Source organism: Camelus dromedarius, chromosome 24 (genome assembly GCF_036321535.1).
Source record: "Camelus dromedarius isolate mCamDro1 chromosome 24, mCamDro1.pat, whole genome shotgun sequence".
Classification (NCBI taxonomy): Eukaryota; Metazoa; Chordata; class Mammalia; order Artiodactyla; family Camelidae; genus Camelus; species Camelus dromedarius.
Window position 1 is genome coordinate 27,573,415 of NC_087459.1, and position 20,992 is coordinate 27,594,406.

At 40.6% G+C, this 20,992-nt stretch overlaps 1 protein-coding gene across 6 annotated transcripts in view; it reads right to left on the minus strand.

Moving 5' to 3' along the window:
- Positions 1 to 228: 228 nt before the first annotated feature.
- Positions 229 to 20,992, minus strand: part of STYXL1 (serine/threonine/tyrosine interacting like 1) — a 92,879-nt gene continuing 72,115 nt past the window's right edge. For 4 of the 6 annotated variants that reach the window (XM_064478621.1, XM_010980739.3, XM_010980741.3 and 1 more), the window contains 5 exons: positions 20,697 to 20,842; positions 14,960 to 15,105; positions 7,444 to 7,541; positions 5,706 to 5,818; positions 229 to 478 (listed from right to left, as the gene is read on the minus strand). In XM_064478621.1, the coding sequence (XP_064334691.1) occupies positions 347 to 478; positions 5,706 to 5,818; positions 7,444 to 7,541; positions 14,960 to 15,105; positions 20,697 to 20,842 (635 nt within the window). In that variant the 3' untranslated portion in view covers positions 229 to 346. Of the gene's footprint in view, positions 479 to 5,705; positions 5,819 to 7,443; positions 7,542 to 14,959; positions 15,106 to 18,044; positions 18,155 to 20,696; positions 20,843 to 20,992 lie in introns of those variants that run through there. The other 2 variants (XM_031432707.2, XM_064478622.1) reach the window with 2 other exon arrangements.

Genomic DNA, 20,992 nt, shown 5'->3' on the forward strand with positions numbered 1-20,992 from the left:
GGGGGAACCCTTGGAGCTCCCACCAGGCAGCCTCCAAAGGATCCATATCATAGGGGACATGAGGGACAGCTGCTCTGGCAGCCAGATGCTCCTCCAGAGGCACCCTCAGGAGTGCAGTGGGGTGGTCCAGGATGCCCCAGGGATGGGGATTCTCACTGAGTCTCAGCAGAGCGCACCTGCTGTGTGGTGTGAATGAGGAACCTGGGAAGAACCAGGGAGGCTGACACAAGGCTCCAGGCAGCAAAGGCCTTCTCATTCCACATCCTGGTTACACACCCTGGCCCACTACCCACAAGAAGCCTCCAAGCCAGGTTCTTCTAGACCCACAGCTGGGCCACAGAGAAGATCAGTAGAGTGGATCCAAGATGTCTGTGACGACGTCTCCAAGGATGACCTTCTCCCACTCTGACAGCTGAGCCACCAAGGCCCGATTTGGACGCATGTTGTTTTTACACTTCTTGACGTAGGCCCAGGACCTCTGTAAACCCATGGAGAGAAAGCAAACTTCAGGATTGGACCTGGCCCCTTTCTACCTTGATCAGAGCTCAAGAGGGACAGGAGGTACTTACACAGGAGTCAGGAACATGGCTTAAGGGCAGGACATAAAAATAGCAGCTGCCTGGGGTTAATAGATTAGGGTAAGGAGTTGTAGGAGCTGGCTCTGCCCTCTCTGCACCTCTGCTTCTGAACATAGAGACAGAAATCATTCCTATGTCAGATGGCTCCTATGAAGGCTGAGACAACATATGTGAAACCTCCCGTGGACAGGAAAGCACCATGCCCATGCCTGACACTTAGTGCTACCTCAACAAACGTTTGCCTTGTGAGTGGAGAAATTAATAAAAAGGAAGGGAACTTGGGCAAATTCTCTGAATAAGGAAAATTGAAGCTGCCTTCCATCAGGCATCCACCCTAAAATGCAGAAAGGGTTATTACGTGAAGGAAGGTGATCAGCTGGTCTATCTGGATTGACAAAGGAAAAAGGAAAAGGCAAAAAGCAATGCCTCAATAAACCACGGAATAGAAGGAAACTATCTCAACATAATAAAGGTCATATGTGAAAAGTCCACATGTGTGAAAAGAAACATCATAGTCAATGGTGAAAAAGTGAAAGCTTTTCCTCTGAGATCAGAAACAAAGCAAGGATGCCCGCTTTCACCACTTCTTTTCTACATTGTACTGGAAGTCCTAGCCAGAGAAATTAAGGGGGAAAGAAGGAAGGTGGGAAGGAAGGAAGGAAGGAAGGAAGGAAGGAAGGAAGGAAGGAAGGAAGGAAGGAAGGAAAGAGAGAAAGAGAGAGAGAAAGAGAGAAAGAAAGAGAGAAAGAGAAAGAAAGAAAGAAAGAAAGAAAGAAAGAAAGAAAGAAAGAAAGAAAGAAAGAAAGAAAGAAAGAAAGAAAGAAAGAAAGAAAGAAAGAAAGAAAAAGAAAGAAAGAAGGAAAGAAAGGAAAGAAGGAAGGAAGGAAGAGGAAGGAAGGGAGAAAGAAAGAGAAAGGAAAGGAAAGAAAAGGAGAGGGGAAAAAAGAAAGAGAGAGAGAGAAGGGAAGGGAAGGGGAAAAGGGAAAGGAAAAGAAAAAGCAAGGCATCCAAACTGGAAAGGAAGAAGTAAAATTTTGTAGATGACACAAACTTTATGATCTTATATATAGAAAACCTTAAAAGATTAAAGACAAAAACCTTTAGAACTAATAAATGAATACAGCAAAGTTGCAGGATACAAAATCAACATTCAAAATCAGTTGTGTATCTAACAATGAACAACCTAAAAAGGAAATTAACAATTAAAGTCCATTTACAATAGCATCAAAAGGCGAGAGGGAAACAGCTCAGTGGTAGTGTATGCCTAGCATGCACAAGGTCCTGGGTTCAATCCCCAGTACCATTAAAAATTAAAAAGAAAAAACAAAAAGAATAAAATACTTACATTAAAAGAATAAAATACTTAGTAATAAACTTTACCAAGGAGGTGAAAGACTTACACCCTGAAAAATACAAAATGTTGCTGAAAGGAATTAAAGAAGACATAAATAAATGTAAAGACATCCCATGGAAGGACTAGAAGATTTAATATTGTTTAGATGTCAATACTACCCAAAGTGATCTAAAGATTTAATGCAACCTCTATCAAAATCCCAAAAGCATTTTTTACAGAAAACAGAAAGATCCATCCTAAAATTTATTTTGAATCTCAAGGAATCCCTGAATAGCCAAAACAATCATGAAAAAAGAAAAAGAAAGTTGGAGGTCTCACACTTTCTAATTTCAAACCTTTGAAGTTATTACAAAATTTTAATAATCAAAAAAATGTGATACTGGCATAAAGACAGACATTCAGACCAACTGAATAGAAATAGACATCCCAGAAATAAATGCTCACAGATATGGTCAAATGATTTCAACCAGAGTGCCAAAACCGTTCAATGGAGAAAGAACAGCCATTTCAACAAATGGTGTTGGGAATACTGGATATCCATATGTAAAAGAGTGAAGTTGACCCTTACCTTACACTATGTACAAAAATTAATTCAAAATGATTAAAGACCTAAAGTAAGAGCTAAAACTATAAAGCCCTCAGAAGAAAACATAGGGGAAAAGTTTCATGATATTGGATTTGGAAATTATTTCTTGGATGTGACACCAAAAGCACAGGCAACAAAAGAAAAAATAAATAGACTGGATTATATCAAAATTTAAAATGTGCATCAAAAGACACAATCATCTTGTAACAACCTATAATGGAAAAGAATCTGAAATATATATATAATAATATTATAATATATAATATATATAACTCAATCACTTTGACATATGCCTGAAATCAACCCAACATTGTAAATCAACTATAATTCAATTTAAAAAAAAAAAGAGACACAATCAAAGAGTGAAAAGGCAAGTCACAGAATGGAAGGAAACATTTGCAAATCATATATCTGATTTATATCTGGATATATATTCAAGTGTTAATATAAAAACTATGTAAGAAACTTCTAAAACTCAACAACAAAAACAACCCAATTAATAAATGGGCAAAGGACTTCAATAGACATTTCTCCAAAGAAGATATATGAATGGCCAATAAGCACCTGAAAAGATGTTCAACATCACTAATCATTAGGGAAATGTAAATCAAAACTACAGTGAGATACCTCCTCAAATCCATTAGGATAGCTACTGTGAAAAGGAAAGAAGGAAGGAAGGAAGAAAACAAGTGTTAGCAAAGGTGTAGAGAAACTGGAGCCTTTGTGCATTGTTGACGGAAAATGTACTTTAAAAGCTGCTGCCTGAGGTTCCAGCTTCCAATCAGCCTGAATCTAGGTGCAGACTGAGATTCTTCCCTTTGGGAGGCTGACAAGTCTTAATACATCCTCAACTACTGAGAACCACTAAGAACAAAGTAAGTTGCTTGGACAATTACAAACACAAAGGTTTGAGAGATAGCCAAGAGCTAGGAAAGGGTTGAACCATAAGGTTCATCTCTTACATGAGGCCATTCCTTCAAGACTGGGAGAGGTGACTGTTTTATCTAATACACAGAAACCAACATAGAGAGTCAAGGAAAATGAAGAAACATAGGAATACACTCCAAATGAAATAAAAAGATAAAACCTCACAAAAACACCTTAATAAAATGGAAATAAGTGATTTACCTGATAAAAAGTTCAAAATAACAATCATAAAGATACTCACCAAGGTCAGAAGAATGCCTGAATAAAGTGAGAAACTCAACTAAGAGAGAGAAAATGTAACTATAAAATATAAATCACGGAGCTGAAGAACACAATAACAGAACTGAAAAATACAATAGAAGAAGTCAATGGCAGACTAGATGAAGCAGAAGAAAGGATCAGCAAACAAAGACAGGACAGTAGAACTCATTCATTCAAAGTAGAAAAAAGAAAAAATAATTACAAACAGTGAAAGATAGCTTAAGGGACTTAAGGGACATCAAGAGGACCAACAGTCACATTATAGAGGTCCCAGAGAAGAAACAGAGAAAGGGACAGGAAAATTATTTGAAGAAATAATGACTGAAAACGTCCTTATCCTGGGGAAGGAAACAGAATTCCAGATCCAGAAAACCCAGTGAATCTAAATAAGATAAACCCAGAGAAACCCACACTAAAACATTATAATTAAACTGTTAAAAGTTAAAGACAAGAAAAGAATCCTAAAATCAGCAAGAGAAAAACAACTTATTATGTACAAGGGAACCCCCATAAGACTATCAGTAGATTTCTCAGCAGAAACTTTGCAGGCCAGGAGGGCATCATATATTCAAAGGGCTTAAAGAAAAAAATTGCCAACCAAAAAAGTACTCTACACCTGGCAAAGTTGTCCTGCCAGATTAAAGGAGAGATAAAGAGTTTTCCAGACGATCAAAAGCTGAAGGAGTTCTTCACCACTAGGCCTTGCAAGAAATGTTAAAGGGGATTCTTTAAGCTGAAATGAAAGGGTACTAATTAGTAACTGGAAAATATATGAAAGTATAAACCTCACTAAGAGAGCTAAATACACAGGAAAATTCAAAATAATCTAATGTAAAAGTGGTGGTTTAATAACTTCAGATGTAAGGACACATACAGACTGAAAGTGAGGGGATGGAAGAAGATATTTCATGCAAGTGAAAACCAAAAGAAAGCTGGGGTAGCTATATTTATTCAGACAAAAATAGACTTTAAGACAAAGACTATAATAGAGACAAAAGAAGGTCACTATAAAGGGGTCAATCCTACAAGAGAATATAACATTTATAAGTATTTATGCACCCAATATAGGAGCACCTAAATATATAAACAAAATATTAATAGACCTAAAGGGAGAAATAGACAGCAACAGAATAATAGTAGGGGGCTTTAATACCCCACTTTCATAAATAAATAGATCATCCAGACAGAACATCAATCAGAAACAGTGGACCACAGGTGGACTTAATAGATATTTATAGAACATTCCATCCAAAAACAGCAGAATACACATTCTTCTCAAGTGCAGATGGGACATTCTCCAGGATAGAACATATATTTGACCACAAAACAAGTGTTAACAAATTTAAGATTAAAATCAGATCAAGCATCTTTTCTGACCACAATAGTATGAAACTAGCAAAAGCAACAAAAGCAAAAATAAACAAATGGTACTATATCAAACTAAAAGCTTTCTGCGTAGCAAAGAAAACCATCAACAAAATGAAAAGGGAACCTAAGAAATGGGAGAAAATATTTGCAAATATAATTGATAATGGGTTAATCCCAAAATATATAAAGAGCTCATACAACTCAACAGCAAAGAAACAATTTGAATTTTAAAAGGGACAAGAATCTGAATAGACATTTCTCCAAAGAAAACATATAGATGGCCAACAGGTACATGGCAGCAGCCAAAATGCACCTCCCTTGGGGAACCTGAACAAACACTGATAGACAGAGTGATGGATGGGGGACACGCAGACGGTGCGGCTGGCTGAAGCCTTGCCCAGTCTGAGTCCCTGGACTTGCCCTGTGTTCCCAGCCTCTGGTCTCTAGCCCATATCTTCGGACCTTGCCTTTGGGTATGGTGTGCTAGGTAAAGCCATGGACTTGCAGCTCCCTTCCCCAACCCTTCTTCCTCCCTGTCCCCCAGCCCCCAGTTAGGCCCCTGAGGCAGTGCTGGGGCCCCATTCCTCCCAGGTGCAGCTCTGACCCCACCTCTGGACCAAGGAATACATACTTTCAGGGTCTGCTCGTTCCGGTGCATAAGGTAGGCCAAGATGGCTGCGCAGCTGCGACTGATGCCCATGGTGGAAAACACCAGGATGACAGAGCCAAGATCAAGGTGAATTTCTGCACAAGGAAGGAAAGACAGGGGTTTGTGCGTGGCCCCCTTCCCTGTGGATCTATAAGATGACTGACCTCAGTAGGTCCAACAGTAAATTCAGAACCAGCAAACCATGGCCTAGGTAAGTCACATGACATCTCTAGGCTACTTACTGTTTCATCCCCTGACAAGTGGAGATCCTCAGAGCTAGCTGGCAGTTTAAGAGAATCACGCCTGGGCACTCAGTATTATCATGCAAAGGTCTTTTCTGGGCCCTCCAGGCTTCCAGCCCAGGAAGCCTGCTACCAGTTGACCTCCCCAAGTGGAGATGAAGAGGACCGTACCCCAACGACACTTGGATGCTGACAGAGGCAGTGTAGCCTGGGTGTAAGTACTGGTTGTGGGGCTTGGGCATGTTACTCTAAGCTACAGTTTCCTCATCTGGAAAATGTGATAATAGTGTACTACCTACCTCATAAGGCAGTCTTGAACTGTGCTTAGGCCAGTGCCTGGCACACAAGTATCAGCTATAATCACATTCAATGATGGCCCTGGGGCTGCCAAGCTCACCCAGTGAGGGCTCGGGAGAAAATTTAAATTGGCATCCTAAGCTGGCTGGTAATACCCAAGAACTGAAAATAAACATACCAAGTGCAGAATCAGAGACCATCAGTGCTGGAGGAGGACTGAGATTATTAAGGCCAACTGCTTCATCATATGGATAAGGAAACTTAGGCACAGAGCAGTTAAGGATTGGCCCAGAGCCACACCAGTGAGGTGGGGCTGGACAGGGGTCCTCTTTGGGCCACAGGGCTTTGCTATCCCATGGTGGGATGCAGGGCAAGTCTCAGTCTCAGCTCCTAGGCAAGTGACAATGGCAATCTCCTGGGAAAATAAGGGAATTCTGGGCCAAAATGCCTTTCTCAGGTTCAGGGTTGTGTTGGTGACAAGCAGGCCATCCTGGGGTGGGCCTCTAACCTGACACAACCTACTCTCTCCAGGGATTTTGCTCTCTTTGGGGAATCCTGAGCCCTGGGAATGGTTGAAAACTCCACCCCTGGTGAGATAAATGACTGGTGGGCACTGTTGTGTGGTGGGACAATAGAAGGGGCACTGGGCACACATGTTGGGGATCATGGAAGTCAGAAATGGAAGGGCTCTAGAGTCTTCCTTCCACCCCACCCCACTGACCAGACAAGAGGGCCAGGACGGAGTGAGATTCACCTGCAGGTCACCAGAGCCCAGCCCAAAGCAGGCGTCCATGAACACATGCACCCAGGATAGGCCAACACCCTCATTTCACAACAGGCCAACAAGTGCAGTGATGCCAGGACTGGGGCCTGGCCAAGCCCAAAAGGGCACAGTGATCCAGCTAGGGCCAGAACACAGGGCGCTCAATACACAGCCTGGGGCTCTTACTTGGCCCTATTGCCCCCAAGGTAAATACGTGGCTGCCCATATTGCCAAGGATCCCAAGGAGAAGGGCCTGGCCTGGGGCTTGGCCACACCTGGCTGAGCACGGCTGGGCCCTGACCTTTTTCTCCTGAGTCCTGAGAGTCACAATCAGCAATAGGCGTATGGACAAGGTGTCACAGCCCCTCTGCTTCCTGGGCACAGGCCAGTTGCTAGCTAGTTAGAGAATGCTCCTTACCAATGAAGTGGCAGAGGTGGCGTAAAAAGGGGGAAATGTTGGCTTCTAGGGAATCTTCTATCTGGATGTGCAGAAGCTTGTCAGCGTCGCCTACAAAACTAAACAGAAGAAAAGCACAGGCAAGTGGGCAAACTCACACAGAGACCTACTGTGGTGTCCCTCAACCACAGCAAAAGGACCGCAGTGGAAGGATGCTGAGCTAGCATCTTGGAGATGTGGGCAAATAACTGAAACCCTCTCAGAAAAACAGCACCTATCTTGTAGGGGTATTGTGTAGATTGAGTCAATTAATCTAGTAGCAGTTAGCAATCTGCTTGGCACATAGTAGCGCTCAATAAATATGACATTACTATTGTTAACCAAACCTGGTGCTTTCCTAGAATACAATGCAGATAATAAAATGAGCATGGAAAGGAGTATGTAGTAAGACTGCTACGTTAAATGAAGAAAGCAAGATAAGAAGGATGGAGAGTGGTGGGGCTGCTGTTTTTTAGATAGGGTGGTCAGGGAAGGCTTGACTAAAGAGATGACATTTGAGCAGAGGCTTAAAGGAGGTTACAAAACAAGCCAGGCAGTTATCTGAGGAAAGAATGTTCCAGGTGGAAGAGAACGCATGTGCAACGGTCCTGAGGGCAGGGTCTTTAGTGTATTTGAGAAACAATAAGGAGATCAAAGTGGCTAGAGCTTCATGGATGAGGTGGGCAGGGGAGATGAGGCATGTAGCATGTTTAATGAGAAGATGCCTGCAAGGAGCCTGGCACAATGCCTAGCGTGCAGTAAGCACTTGATAAATATTTTTGATGAAGACCATGGCCTACTGGTGACATTCATTCACTGTGGCATGCAGAAAGTTGCAGTAGATACAGAAACAAGAATAGGCTGGTTTAGTTTCTGCATGAGCACTTGCTGTGACAATACAAGCACAGTTCACAATGCATTCATTCATCCATCTATCCTTTCCTCCCCCCTTCATCCCTCTCTCCCTCCTTGCCTCCCATCTACCCACCTGTCCACTCACCCATCCATCTACCCACATCCATTCATTCTTTCCTCAGACACTCACTCAAGTCTGAGCCTTGGGCTGGACCCTAGTGGACCTAAGATGGATCAGACAGGGCCTTTCCCAGCTTCAAGGAGCTCCCAGTCTGATGGGGAAGCCAGACACACAAACAAATGGCCCCAATCAAATTGGTTAGGTTTATGGATAAAGATCTGCACATGACACTGAAGAGGAGGGGCAGGGAGAAGTCAGGGGAGCTGGGGAAAGCCTCACAACAGAGGAGACATCTGGACAGAGAAGGCTGAAGGATATAAGGTTATTAATATATAAAAAATCAATTGGATTTCTACATAGTAGCAACAATCACAAATTGAAGTTTTTAAAACAGCATTTATAATTGCACAAAGAATATCAAATACTTAGGAAGAAATCTGACACAGGATGTGCAAGATCTGTGCAATGAGAACTACAAAACATTACTACTCACAGTAACACTATAATTTTCTGGGTAGGGATCTTGCACATCCTTCATTAGGTACTTAATAATTTGTGCTATTGTAAATTATATGTTTTTAAATTTCAGTTTTTTAATTTGTATGCAAAAAGTTATTTATATATTGCTCCTGTACCCAGCAACCTTATTTAAGTCTAATAATTTATCTGCAGGTTGTTTTGGCTTTTCTTTGTATACAATTACATTGTCTGTGAATAGTGAAATTTCCCTTTTGATTCCTTTTTTATTTCTTCTTCTTGCCATATTTCACCAACTAGGACCTCCAGTACAATGTTAAATAGGAGTGGTGATAGCTGCATCTTTATCTTGTTCCCAGACTCAGAGGGAAAACTTTCCATTTTCACCATCATGACATTTGCTATAGAGATTTTTGTAGGTTTTAAACGAGCAAAGAAGTTCCTTTTTATTCCCAGTTTGCCAAGAGGTTTTTTTTTAACCATAAATATATAGTGAATATTGTCAAATGCTCTCACTGCATCTATTGAGATAATCCTGATTTTTACTTTATGTTATTAATATGATAAATTACATAGATTGATTTTTTTCAGATACAACATTGTATCCTTGGAATAAAACCAATTTAATCATCATGTATTACCTTTTTCATATATCTCTATATTCAGTGTGTTAATATTTTATTAGGATTTTTACATCTGTGTTCATTAAGAAAATTAGTCTATAATTTTCTTGTATTATAATATCTTATGAGGTTGTGATATCACAGTTATGCTGGTCTCAGAAAACAAGTTGAAATTATTCCTCTTCTTTATTCTCTAAAAAAATTTAATATTGGCTTTATTCCCTCCTTCAATATTAAGTAATATTCATCAGTGAAGCTACCTAGATCTAGTGTTCTCTATGAGAAATTTACTGGTTATTGATACTAATAAAATTTTCTATTTTGTCTGATGTCAGCTTGAATAGTATTTTTTAACTTGTTCATTTCATCTAAATTTTCATATTTATTACAATAAAGTTTCACAATATCCTGTTAAGATCTTTTTAATATCTGTAGGGTATGTGGAGTCCCCTTTTACAGATGGTTATTTGTGCCTTCTCTCTTTTTTGCCAAGGGTTTATCAAATTTATTAGATTTTTTAAAACTATTTTTACTTTCTTAATCATTTCTATTGTTTCTAGATCAATAATTTTCTTTTATCATTCCTTTCTTCTCTTTTATTTGGTTTAGTGTGATGCTTCTTTGATAATTTATTGAGAGAATGCTTAACTACTTTATTTTTAGCCCTTCTTCTTTTTAATAGATGCATTTAAGGCTATAAATTTCCATCTAAGAACAGTTTTAGCTACCTTGCACAAGTTTTGATATGCTATATTTTTATTATCATGTAGTTGAAGATACGTCATAATTTCCATCGTGAGTTTTTCTTTGATTCATGGGCCATTTAGGTATTTATTTTATTTATTTATTAATTCAATAATTATGTATTAATAATTTGATAATTAATAAAATTTATTATTTCTATGAATTTTCTAGTTACATTTTTTAATTATTGCTTTTTACATTAATTCCACAGTGGCTGAAAACCCAACTGTATATGATTTTAATCTCCTGAAATTGGTTTAATCACACTTTATAGACCATCATAGTCTCAATTTTTATAAATGCCCCATGTAAACTTTTTTAAAAATTTAGATTCAGTACTTGCAGGATGCCATGTTTCTGTATCTATTCTGAAGATAACTTTTCTTTTCTAGCCTGTTTAATACAGTAGTTCCCCCTTATCCATGGTGGGGATCCACATTCTAAGACCTCCACCTCACCACTGGATGCCTGAAACCACAGCTAGTACCAAAACCTGTACATACTATGTCTTTTCCAGGATCACTACTCTTGTTCTTTGGGGCCATTTTTAAGTAAAATAAGTGTTACTTCAACACAAGCGCTGAGGATACTGTGATAGTCAATCTGATAACCAAGATGACCATTAAGTGACTAATGGGCAGGTACTATATAGTGTGGCTACACTAGACAAAGGCATGATTCACATCCAGGTGAGACAGAGTGGGACAACATGAGATTTCACTGCACTACTCAGAATGGTGCACAACTTAAAAATTATGAATTATTTCTGGAATTTTCCATTTAATATTTTCAGACTGCAGTTGACCGTAGATAACTGAAACTGCAGAAAGAAGAACCATAGATAAGCGGGGACTACTGGATGGTGAATTACACTGACTGATTTTCTAATGTCAAACCAACCTTGCATTCCTGGAGCGAATATATTTGGTCATGAGATATTATCCTTTTTATATATTTTTGGATCCCATTTGCTAAAATTTAAAGAATTGTTCTGCCTATGTTCCTGAGGATATTGGTCTGTAGTTTTCCTTTCTTGTAACATCTTTGTCAGGTTTAGGTATCAGAATATGATGGCCTCATAAGTGAACTGGAAAGTGTTCCCTCCTCTTTTATTTTCTGGAAGAGCTTGTGTAGAGTGGGTATTATTTCTTCCTTAAATGTTTGGCAGAATTCACTAGTGAAGCCAAATGGGTCTAGAGCTATCTTTGTGAAAAAAATTTTAAACTCTGAATTCAATTTCTTCAAAAAGTATGGGGATATTCTGGTTGTCTCTTTCTTATTGAGCATCGGTAGCTTGGGTCTTTCAAGGAAACTGTTCACTTAATTTAACTTCAATATAATAATCAAGTGTATTGGCATAAAGTTGCTCATAATATTTCCTAATTTTTCTCTTATTTTTAATTTAAAATTTTATTGATTTTATTGAGATCATTATAATGATCATTTATAGTTTTTATCAAAATTGGAAAAATTTTGGCCATTATTTCTTCAAATGTTTTCTATCTCCCCACTCCTCTCCTTCGGAGACTCCAATTACACATGTTAGGCCACTTGAAGCTGTCTCAATCTCACTGAAGTTCTGTTCTTTTTTTGAGTCTTTTTCTTCCCTATGTTTCATTTTGTGTATTTTCTATTGTTTTATCTTCAGATTCATCCATCTTTTCTTTCATACTGTCTCATCTGCTATTAATTCCATCCAGTGTATTTTTTATTTCAGACATTGTATTTTTCATCCCTAATATCAAGCTAGTTTTTCCTCACTACTGAGGCACTACTCTTCTGAGTATTCTATTTGATGCCCTGCATATTATGAGTTTTGTTTACTCTGGCTCGAAACATAAACTACTTCTGGCTCCCTGTAACCTCTGGGGACTGTACTGCCTGTTCATTTCTATTGGTTTTTCTCCAGCCTTGAGTAGTTTCCTCACATGCATTTTCTTATAAGTACTCAGCTGAAGACACAGGGGGACTCTCTGCAGACCTTCTTTGTACTTTGCTCTCTATTCTCCATGCAAGTCTCCCCTAAAAATTCTAGCCAACTTGACAACTCTAAATTCTCAACTCAGAAAGAATAATAAAATCTCTTTTGGCCTCAGCCCTGTACTGAGACCTGCAAACAGTCTCCAAGCAACAAGCTGGATTGATTGTGGGGCTCATCTTGATTTTTCACCCTTTCTCTCAAGAATCATTGTCCTATGCTGTCTGTTTGCCATTGTCCAAAAATCCTTGTTTTAGATGTTTTGTCTGAGTTTTTTAAAGTTGTTTAAGGTAGGGTTGTAAATCTGGTCCTAGTTACTCTATCAAGGCCAGAAACAGAAATTCTTCTCACTTACATTCTTGAAGGATATATTCTCTGTGTACAAAATGGTAGGTTGGCAGTTATTTTCTTTCAGTGCTTTAAGACTGCATTAGTTATTTACTGCTGGAAAGCAAAATGTTCTAACACTTAGTGGCTTAAACAACAAAAGTTATCATCTATCAGTTTCTATGGATCAAGAATCTGGGAGCAGTTATCTGGGCACCATTGGCTCAAAATCTTTCATAAAAGTTACAGTTAAGCTACTGTCTGGGTCTCATATGATCTCATCTGAAGGCTCAATTGGAAGAGTAGCTGCTTCCAAGCTAATTCACATGACTGTCAGCAGGATTCAGTTTCTCATAGGCTTTTTGACTGAAGGCCTCAGTTCATTGCTAACTGTTTGCTAGAGACCTTCAGGCCCTTGCCATGTGGACCTCTTCCAGAGGGCAGCTCACATCCAGTCTTTCTGTAACCTAATCTCTGTAGAGACAGCCCATCACTTTTGCTTTTCTAGTCATTAGTGCACATGAGTAAATCTAGCCCACACTCAATGGTCTGAATGATAGGAGGTGGGGATCACCTAAAAGTCTACCAACTGCAATGATATATTCCATTTTCTTCTAGTTTCAGTGATTTCTGTTGATGAATGAGCTGTCAGTCTTCAAGAACTCCAATTACATTTATGATAGACCTTTCTCTGTAGCTCCTATGTTTCTTGCATCCTCTATCATTCTGTATAATTTTTATCCCCTGAGCTTCATTTTAGTAGTTTCTTCTGGCCTAACTTCCAGTTTACCAATTCTTCCTCCAACTGTATTATTTATTATTAAACCTAATCATTGTTTTCTTAATTATGGTTATTTTCTTCCCAGTTCTAGCATATCCATTTGCCTCTTTGTTAGTTTCCAGTTCTCCACTTAAATGCTCAATTTTCACTTTCATTTTTTTAAACCTATCCATTATAGTTAAGTTAAAGCCTATGTCTGATAACTCTACTATCTCTATTATCTGGACCCTCTATGAGTCTGTTTCTATTCTCTGTTGTTTCTTTTGATTACTGGTCATGTTGCCTTATTGCCTCATATGACAGATTTTTTTTTTTTACTGTATATAGGTATTGTACATGTAAAATTACAGAAATAATTTGAGGCCCAGGATGATGTTATTTTTTTGTAGAAGATTTACAATTGTGTCTGGCAAATAATTTGGGGCGTTAACAATCTAGAATCACCTGAATTGAGGTTAAGATGACTTTTGGCTGGGCTTCAGTCCCCATGAGGGTTGGCCTTTCTCTGATTAAGCCTTACTTCTAGGGAGTAGTCCTTTAGTGTTCCAATCTAAAATATGAAAAAATTTCCAGGGCCCCTGATTCTTAAACCTATAGCTCTATGAGGCTTTCAAAAGTTCTGCTCAATTTCTCAGCCTTTAGCTGTCACTTTCAGAATCAGCAGACACTCCCAGCTGAAAAACAGCACCAAGTGCTACCTTCACCTCTCTAGATTTCCTTCTCCCAGATATTGGCCACTAAATTGTCACTGCTTTGTCTTCTCTCTTATCCATAAAGTAGAAGAAAATTTTATATTTGATCCAATTTTCTAGTTGCTCTTGCTGGAAGGCTGAACTGAATCACCTAGTCCTGACTCATCATTAAATTTTGTTTTCTCTATGAACATCAAATTGTCTAGTTATACACACATGTAATTCATAATTTTATTGAAATTTTGAATTTATAGTCTTTTCCATTATCTGTATCATCTTTTATCTCCTACCTTAAAATCTTGAAGTTTTCTTTACATAAGTACTGTGTATTTTTTAAGTTTAGTCCCAAGAATCTTATCTTTTTCTTACTGTTTTAAAATGTATCTTTTCTCTTTTACTGATTATTGTTTTTATATCAATAACTTGAATTTATTGATTTTATATAGTATTTTCATTACCAGATGCCTTACTGAATTATTGTGTTATTTATATAAATTCTCCCTGAGCTGAATTTTTATTAGCTTTGACCAGGAGCTGGAAGAGGTGGGGTGTACAGTGCTGGGCCTTGGTGACCATGACTGGACACAGCTGGGAAGACAGCGGCTGACAAGCAAGGCTGTACAGAACTTTTCTGCTCTTTGAACCCAGAATGTTAAACACCACGAAAGCATTACTTTTGAGATTTAAGTATGGGGCAAGTATGACGTGTCAATTAGGGACAGAGGACACCATGGCCAAGCTAGGAAATGAACTGCAGGCCAGGAATAGACAAAAATAAATGTAGACCCTACTCCAGTGTGTGCTGATGTCTAAGAGCCCTTTCAATGCTATCATTGGATGGCACTAGGAATCTTGTATAAATAAATTATACTAATCTAAAAAAATGGTATTTCTACTTACAATGGCCCTGTCTCCATGGATACGTTGACATGTGCTTTGATTTTCAAATCCTTCTGCACTTTAGGGTCGCAGGCTTGCTTGAAATTGCCCAGGTAGATTCTGCCTGGCATTATCTCAACAGGGTATGGCTGAAATGCATCCAGTTCCTGAGATGGAGGGAGGAGAAAGGCCACTATAATAATAATTCTCAGAGAAGCTGCTTTTGTTTTTGTCTCTTGAAATGTGGCTCAGAAAACAAGCTCAAAAAGACAAACTGGGACAGTGAATAAGACTGAGATCTGGGCATTCAAAGAGATTGGCTTATAATTTGCACAGGGGTGAATAAGACTGAGATCTGGGCATTCAAAGAGATTGGCTTATAATTTGCACAGGGGTTAGAGGGCTGGTAGTGACAGAAGGACCAAGCCACAGCATCATGGTAGAGTGTGCTGAATCGGAACACTGACATCTCACCTCCCCCAACCTCCCCGTTTGTATTTGGCCAGGTGCACAAAGACTGTAGTTGAATACCACATGGTATTCAACATGGTAACCCCAGGGTGTGTTTGGTCAGGGGATGGCAGGGGACAACCTTTTTATTATACTTGAAGACCACCAAAATTTAAAAACTTTAAAAGAAAAACAATAAAACTAATCACAAGAGCCTATTTGCCATTAGGAAATAAATTCTAATGAAGTTCTGATGTAGGGACGTAGGGAGAGCAGGACACCACTTAAATAAATGGAAGCTTAGTGAATTCCAGGTCCAAAGTTATAATAAGAAAAAATTTTGGTTTCTTTGAAAAACAAAGAAACAAAGAGAAGGATTATTTCTACACTTCCCAAAGCGTGTTCTAAGAATCACAGGTTGCTCACAAGGCACTGAGAAAAGAGTTCAGAGAACCAAGCACAGATGAGAAGCAGTGCCTGTGCTATCCCTCTCTCAGAAACTAACAACGCACATTAGCAATGAAAGGCTTGAAGAAGTCCGGCACTAAGGAAGTCCACTAACCACAGCCTCTATGGGTAAGAGTACGGAGGGTGCCTAAAAAATTAAAAACAGAACTACCATATGATCCAGCAATCCCACTTCTGGGTATGAATCTGAAGGAAATGAAATTGCCATCTTGAAGAGGTACCTGCACCGCATGATCATCTGAGTATTATTCACAGAAGATACAGAAATGAATTAAGTGTCCATCAATAATGAATGGTTAAAGAAAATAAGTTATATACATACAATGGAATGTTGTTCAGCCATAAAAAAGAAGGAAATCCTATCATTTGTAACGTGAATGGACCTTAACACACGTGAATGGCATTGGTTAAGTGAGTAGGTCAGACAGAGAAAAACAAATACTACATGATCTCACGCATATGTGGAATATAAAAAAGCCAAACTCACAGAAACAGAGAGTAGAGTAGTAGTTGCCAGGGGCTCTGTGAGTGGGGGAAATGGGGAGATGCTGGTCAAAGCTTATAAACTGCCAGATATAAGGCACATAAATTCTGGGGATCTAACATACAGCAGGATGACTACAGTTAACAATACAGTATAATATACTTGAAAGTTGCTAAGAGAGTAGATCTTAAATGTTATCACACACACCCAAAAAATGGTAATTACATAAGGTAAGGGATGCGGTAACCTTGTAATGGTGATCATTTTGCAACACATAAGTATATCAAATCATCCTATTGTACACCTTAAATTTACACAATGTTATATGTGAATTATGTATCAATAAAGCTAGAGGGAGAATTACAAAATTTGACGGTTTCCAAGGAAAGATTATTAGAGCACCAATCAGGTGGTTAGAAACAATTATGATCAAATAATAAAACTAATCTTATTATTTAAAAAGTTGGACAACAGCCAGAAAAGCATGCCAGTCTAAGACTGTTCTCAAGGTATGCCTCCAGGGAACTGAGAACTAGTGAACATTTCCCTAATGGCTGGGTGACCTCTGTAGCTGAGATGTTTGTAATAAAACAATGGCTACATATTTATTGTTGGTATGGGTTGAAAACTTACTTGTTTTTAGGCGTAATTTCAAAAGAAATCCACTAATATTGTATAAACTCATGCTTCTATTATGATCTGTTTAGAGACCCCTTTTTTCCATCAGTTTTCCATGGGAAATACTGACCTATGTAATTTCAAAGGTCAAACCAGTTCTAAAATGCCTCTGGCTCCATGTTTGACTCAGAAATAAAATCTTAAGTACCTCAAGCTATTCTGCCATCCACTTCAGCCTTTCAGAGCCTTCTGGCCTCCGCACATCCCCCCTCCCAGGGAACCTACTGCAAGCCCACATTCTTCCCAAACTATCAGCCTCAAAATCCCTTATCAATGAGCAGACATCACACTGAGCCAATCCTCAAGTTTGTGAAAGGGAGGCAGGGCCCTTCCACATGCAAGCATGCAGGCTACTTGCAGATGTGACCCAAAGCACCCCTCAGAGTTCAGGCTGACTCCATACAGGATGCTCAGCTTGCTGGAGCCAAATAAAATCTTCCTGGTTTCATTTGGGAAAAAAATCTCACTCAACACCCATCGTAAATCTGTCAACTCTCTTCCGGATGCTTTCTAACCAGCTTCCTTTCCTGTGGTTGTAAGGGCTGCGAGGGAAGAGGGTGTAGCATGGATGAAAGCATGCAGTACTAAAAGAAAGAGTGCCTGTTAATTCTAGTGGTCACAATTTTGACAACCACATCAGCAAATGCAAAAGAAATAGGTATCTTGAATTAACATGTCCAGACTGAGCCCACTGCCTTCCCTCTGACACTGCCTCCTCCTTCCGTGTCCCCATCTCAATAAGCCACACCACCCGTCACCTGCCACCCACACCTAAACCAGGGTATTATTCTAGACTCCTCCCTCTCCCATGCCCTACTCCTTGTCTAATCAATGCCACTTCCTAAGTATTTCTCGAATCCATCCTGTCCTCCTCTCCATCCCTGCCTCCTAGCAGGCCTCCCCAGATCCACTCTGCCCACCCCCATTGATCTCTGCTCCATACTGCCATCAGAGCTGATCTTCCTAAAGGGCAATCTGACCAGGCGCCCCACCCCCCACCTGACTTAAAACTATTCAGTAGCTCACCATTATCTCTTTCCAGTGTGGTCTTCACACAAGCTTTAGTCAGAGAACCCCTGTGCTCTTTGAAGGGATGCCATATATAAGACAGGAAATCAGAAGTTGCTCTGTCTAAAGTAGAAGGGCAGTCTCAGAGCCCAAATTCTGTACCTCCACCCTCCCCACAGAAGGACTTCCTTGGGGAGTGTTAGGAACACTCCTGCTTTACAGTGTGACAGAACACAGAACAGGAAGGGAGTGGGGCTTCCACTCTTGCCCCTGCATTAATAACAAAGGTCCCAAAGCAGGGAGAGGCAAATACTAGGAACCTGCATTCTGAAGAGGGCCACAAACAATCAGAGTAGAATTCATCCACCCAGGCCCTGCTAGATACCACCAGCCACCACCACCCTCTCCCTCCTCCCAGTATACCTAAGACTGGGGGCAAGGGCAAGTCGCGGGTGTACACGCGTGTCACAACTGACCAAATTGTACACTGTGAATATGTGCAGTTCATCCTATGTCCTTCCTAAAAATTTAAAAGAAAAAAAAGGAGGTGAGTTATCAGTGTGTGATATTCAGATGAGAAAGACTCCCTCCCATCACTGCAAATCCAGCAAGGGTGCTCCTCTGACAGTGCAGAGGAGTGTCTGGCAGGGCAGGGAGACTGGTGGTACACCTGTTGAGCTGAAAATCATAGCTCAGTGGAAGAAGGGGAGGAAATCCTTTGGAGAGCTTGGGTTTGTGAACAGGCATGACTCCACGATACCCTGGTCCCTGCCTTTTCACACAGGCTGGCTTCCCTCTGACACTGCCTCCTCCTTCTCTTGCTGAGTCAGCAAGACAAGGAGGGGCTGGAGCCAGGTCTGCCTGGGCCCCCTTCCCCACCATCACACTCCCTCGTGGCTCATTCTGGGATTCAGGCGAAAGAGTATAGATGTGGTGAGAGGTCATGAGCTGCCAAGGGGAGGGAAGGGGGTTGGGGGTACACCTGGCAGGAATTCTCAGCTGGCTCTCTCTGAAGGATCCTTAGTAACAAATGGGGCCCTCTGACCAAGGCCTCAAGAAAGCCAGCAACCAAGGCCATCAGCAGCACACAGGAGCACCAGAGTGAGAAGGCACTCCCCCACCACTGACGAACAGCCAGTCACACAAGACAGGGCCCACTCTGGACCCCCAGCACCAAAGGGTCCAGTCCCAGAAGAAGGAAGTGAGGCGATGTCCCTGAAGCTATCCCACATCCCTCCCCACTCCCAGCCCCTAGGAAATGGAAGGCTGCCCAGCTCCGGGGGATGGGAAGAGAGGAGATCTGATTTGAGATTGTAATGTTAAACTAGTCTAGCTTGTACTGGGACTGACTGTTTTCATTCTCTTTTTAAAAATTATTCCAAAAATACACAAAAGTAGAGAGAATAGTATAACAAACTTCTGGTTCTATCACCCCTCTGCAAACATTACCAACTAATGGCCTATTTTGTTTTATCTATATCCCTGACTTACCAACCCACCCCGATTATTTTGAAGGAAATTCCAGGCGTCATATCATTTTAATTATAAATATTTCATTATGTATGTCTAAAAGATACCGACTCATATTTTTTAAAACATACCCATAGTAATGTCATCACAACCTAAAAATAAATAATAATTTCTATCATCAAATTCCAGTTCATAGGCCCATTTCCCCAGTTGTTTTATAATATGACTAGATTGAAATTTTTCATAACCAAAAGTCGCCACAAAGTACAGAATCTGCCCTTGACAATGCTAAGGGCAAGAATGAGAGCGTAGCTGAAAGCAATTGTTGGAAAGAATAAAACCCTTGCATGTTCACATTCCATTACATTCAGACTCTTCAAGAAATCAGATACTACAAAATGGCCCCAAGGGACCAGTCCCTGCCTGCCAATCATTGTTACTCAGTGCTTGCCCTACTCACCCTCACCCAGTTCCCTTCTGGTTTGGCTCCAGGAAATAAGTGCCCCTCTGGGCTCCAGACATCTGGGACATCCCTTGGCCACCTTGCTATAACCCTTGTCTCTCCTACTAGACAAAGGACTCCTCACAGGCAGGGACTGCCATCTCACTTTTTTTTGTATTCTCTGGACCCAGCCAGGGTTTGTGGGACTCAATGGCTAAGGATGGCGAGGCAGCCTCAAATCATGATGCCCCAGGGGGAGGGTATAGCTCAGTGGTAGAGTGTATGCTTAGCATGCATTAAGTCCTGGATTCAATCCCCAGTACGTCCATTTAAACAAACAAACAAGCAAGCAAATAAACAAACCTAATTACTCCCCTAGAAAAACACAAAAAAAGCCACAAACAAAATTAACAAATTATCTTTTAAAAATTCACAATGCCCCTGCCCGTCTGACTTTGACCACGACACACCATCCAGAATACCCCCTTACCTCACCCCGACCCCTGCCCTCTGAACCTGCCTTGTCTCTTAAACACCACCCTGGCCTCTGCCTGAATTTGGCAACTATAAATTCATCATACTGAACTCGACCTCCTGGCTGCCCCAAGTTCATTTCCCAAGCCATCTTCAACATCTGTTCCACCTTTTCCACGTCATCTGTCTCCTCCTGTGTCTCCAACCCTGCTCCCCACCCTTTGGGTCTCAGGGGAGGGCCATGTTCCCATCCGAGCCTGCCTGCGCTCAGCACCTTGCCTTACCAGCGGCATCCAGATGATCTTCTGCGTCCGGAAGAAGTGGTACATGGCTGAGAAGCGCTCGTAGCCCCCTCTCAGGATATGGATGGGCTGGCGGGTGAGGCGGGTCAGGGCTCTACCACACTCAAGGGCAGCTCCGAGCACCACTCCTAAGAGGGGAGACCAAAGAGAAGAATGCTCCCTATGTGCTCATCGTTTGCCTAAAGCTCCAGCGGATGGGCACTTCATTCTGAAAAGCAATTATCTGGGAAGCTGAAGTGACTATAAATAGAGATGAATGCTACCATTAAAATTTCAAA